Source organism: Asparagus officinalis, chromosome 5 (genome assembly GCF_001876935.1).
Source record: "Asparagus officinalis chromosome 5, Aspof.V1, whole genome shotgun sequence".
In the NCBI taxonomy this organism is placed as follows: Eukaryota; Viridiplantae; Streptophyta; class Magnoliopsida; order Asparagales; family Asparagaceae; genus Asparagus; species Asparagus officinalis.
The window spans coordinates 87,681,928-87,684,604 of record NC_033798.1 but is presented as its reverse complement, the minus strand read 5'-3'; the positions used below and the strand labels follow the sequence as shown (position 1 = coordinate 87,684,604).

Genomic DNA, 2,677 nt, shown 5'->3' with positions numbered 1-2,677 from the left:
TTGGGGTCTCATAATGGCAAAGCCACTAAAATTTCATTTCAGCATCCAGTTAATTATCTGAAATACCTTTTAATTATATGCAATCCAACAACTTAAATTTTATGTTGAAATGATTTACTTAGGAGAACAAGGAAAGAGGTGAAAGCTTGATATCCTATGAGCAAATTCTTTAGAAGGACTTGTTATAAATTTCTTGTCCACGTCTCATATAAATATTCTCCAAAAAACTCAAGCTTGCCTGTGCGTGAAGAAATACGTATGTATACGTAACAAGAAGGTCAATAGAATAAAGTAAGAAGCTAAGCAACTGAATCCAATCCGGCCGACATATCCGAGTCTCCTCAAAACAAACTTCCCAAAAAAATTGTCCAACCACAAAAAAACACTTCTTTGAGTTCAAAGCATCACTTCTCCCTTTTCTTGAGTCATTCAAAATTAAAAAAAAAGGAATAAAAAGGAGGGGGGAAAGATGACAGAGGAGTACCAATCAACAACCCAATTGGCCACTTGCGCACCCTCCAACATCATCCTTCCCCTCTCTCTTTCAATGGTCACCCCCACAGTTTGTTACATAGTTTGAGGGGTATATGTCATCTATCCAACTATACGAGAACCAATTTCTTTTTAAAATCTTTTTTATTATTAGACCCACGTACACTAATTGAAGTTTGTTACGATTGAGTGAGAGAGAATGAATGAGAATTAATTAAAAGAGATCATAGTGCTTTCTTTTTCTCCTTTCCCACGTGCTAAGCAACACCTTAGGGTGGTGTTCTCAAGAGCACGCTTGGCTCGAATCAAGGGAACATTGCCCTCTGCCACACATGCACACCCCCAAATGAGAATGTCTCTCTCTCTCTCTCTCTCAAAAATATCACCAATTTTAACTCATTAGCACTAACATCACCATGCATAGCACTGAGATTTTTAAACATACAAGCATAATCACAAACCCAAGAAAAATTCTTTAACTAATACCGAGAGAACAATTCCTTAATCCTTGTGCATTCAAGCTCTTAATCATAGGTCTCATGATTCCCTCATCCATCAACTTTTTTTCACAAAGCAAAAAAAGAAATTAGGGTTTTTTTGCATGGGAAACTGAGGACATGACCAACTTTAGATAGATACTCAAAAGTTAAAGCTAATGGTAAAAAGGAGTAATGATGCTAGTAAAAAGCCGAACCTTTTACAAATTTTGATATTAAGGTTTTCTTTTTGTTAGGAGAAAAAGCTAATCATGATGATCATCATTATCATTGGATTAGCTAGGGTTTTGGGTATTGCATGGCAAAAGCCTGTACATTAATATTATTACTAATACCTCCTCCTCCTCCTCCTCTTAGGGTTTCCAAAGCACTGACTTGAGATTTCAAAAACTTGAGATAATTTGCTGCTTCATCAAGCATTGAAGCAGTATCCATCTTGCTTCCACCTGGAACTAACTTCTGCAGAACTCTCAGCCTCTCGCTGATCCTCTCTCTTCGATGCCTCGCAGCCACGGTCTGAGGATCGCTCGATATCTTAACGTTCTTTCTCTTAGGCTTCTCCGTTGCTTCTTCAAGAACGAGGTTCACCGGTCTCATCGCCGCTGCTCTGTATATCATCTCCTTCACCTGAGCTATCGCCTCAGTGTCGGGCTCGTACCCTGATGACTTTGCATTCTCCTGTCTGAAATCAATGTTTGAGATTTTATCCATCGAGTCCTTTTCATTAAGTAATCTCGATCTCTTTGAGCTTGCTGAGTTCTTCTCGAAGAATATCTGAAACGCTCCTCCTCCTGTTGTGGAATGTTGCTGATGGTTTTCGAATTTCCTCTTGCAACTACGCAGATTCTTTGATGATTCTGCAGCTTGGGAGGAGCTTTCAGACTCCGCGGATGACGTCAAATTACCGCTGCTCCCACTGGTGAATATTTGCTCAGGGAAAGGAACAAGTTGATGATTAGATGAAGTGAGGAGAGAATCAAGATCTAGGTGATTGTTGCTCATTGCCATGTCGAAAGCTGGAGCCAGCAATTCGATGTTGATCGAATCGAGTTGTTGCAGTTGATCTAAGCTTGAGTTGAGCAATATTGAATCATTGAGCTCGGCCTTGTTGCTTATAATGCAGTAATCAGCGTCGGATTCGTACTGATTACTATTGTTCCAGATTGTATTATTTGGTGGAACAGTAAGCAGCTCATTATTTCTAAAGATTGATGATGGACTAACAACATCCCATCCCAAATTGTCCATTGCCCCCTCTCTTGCCTGCAAAAAAAATCCAATGTCAGAACTGTTACACAACAGGAAACTAGCTAGCCGGCCATTTTCATAATCTTAAGGAAAAGGAAATAATACTACAAAATTTTCAATGGTACACACCTCTACTAGGCCTTCGACTATGATGTCTTGCTTGGATATGGAGATAGCGAGAAATTTTGGGGTTTTGAATCCAGGGGAGATTGCTGTGGAGAAAGAAAGGCTGGCTTATAAAGAAGCTGGATGCAGAGATGGTCCTCACTTATAGTTGTATACGATTTGTTTATTTAATAAAGAATAATAAAAAGGGGCAGACGAGTTTGGATTTTGAAAAAAAGAAGGCAAGGGCTTTTGAAGGGCATTTATTAGAGAGGATTTGGGGAGATGGGGAGCATATGAGGGACTTCTGAAGGGAAGAAATTTGAATATAGTTT

The 2,677-nt window shown here is 39.3% G+C and overlaps 1 protein-coding gene across 1 annotated transcript; it reads right to left on the bottom strand.

Moving 5' to 3' along the window:
• Positions 1,112–2,455, bottom strand: LOC109843146 (transcription factor bHLH87-like). The gene is made up of 2 exons (XM_020412079.1): positions 2,367–2,455; positions 1,112–2,252 (listed from the first exon to the last, which is right to left on the bottom strand). Exon 2 carries the CDS (start codon positions 2,235–2,237, stop codon positions 1,269–1,271), a length of 969 nt encoding a protein of 322 aa, XP_020267668.1. The 5' UTR covers positions 2,238–2,252; positions 2,367–2,455; the 3' UTR covers positions 1,112–1,268.

Excerpts from the sequence above, each read along its gene's own strand:
- LOC109843146 (XM_020412079.1), bottom strand. The coding sequence starts at position 2,237 with ATGGACAATTTGGGATGGGATGTTGTTAGTCCATCATCAATCTTTAGA.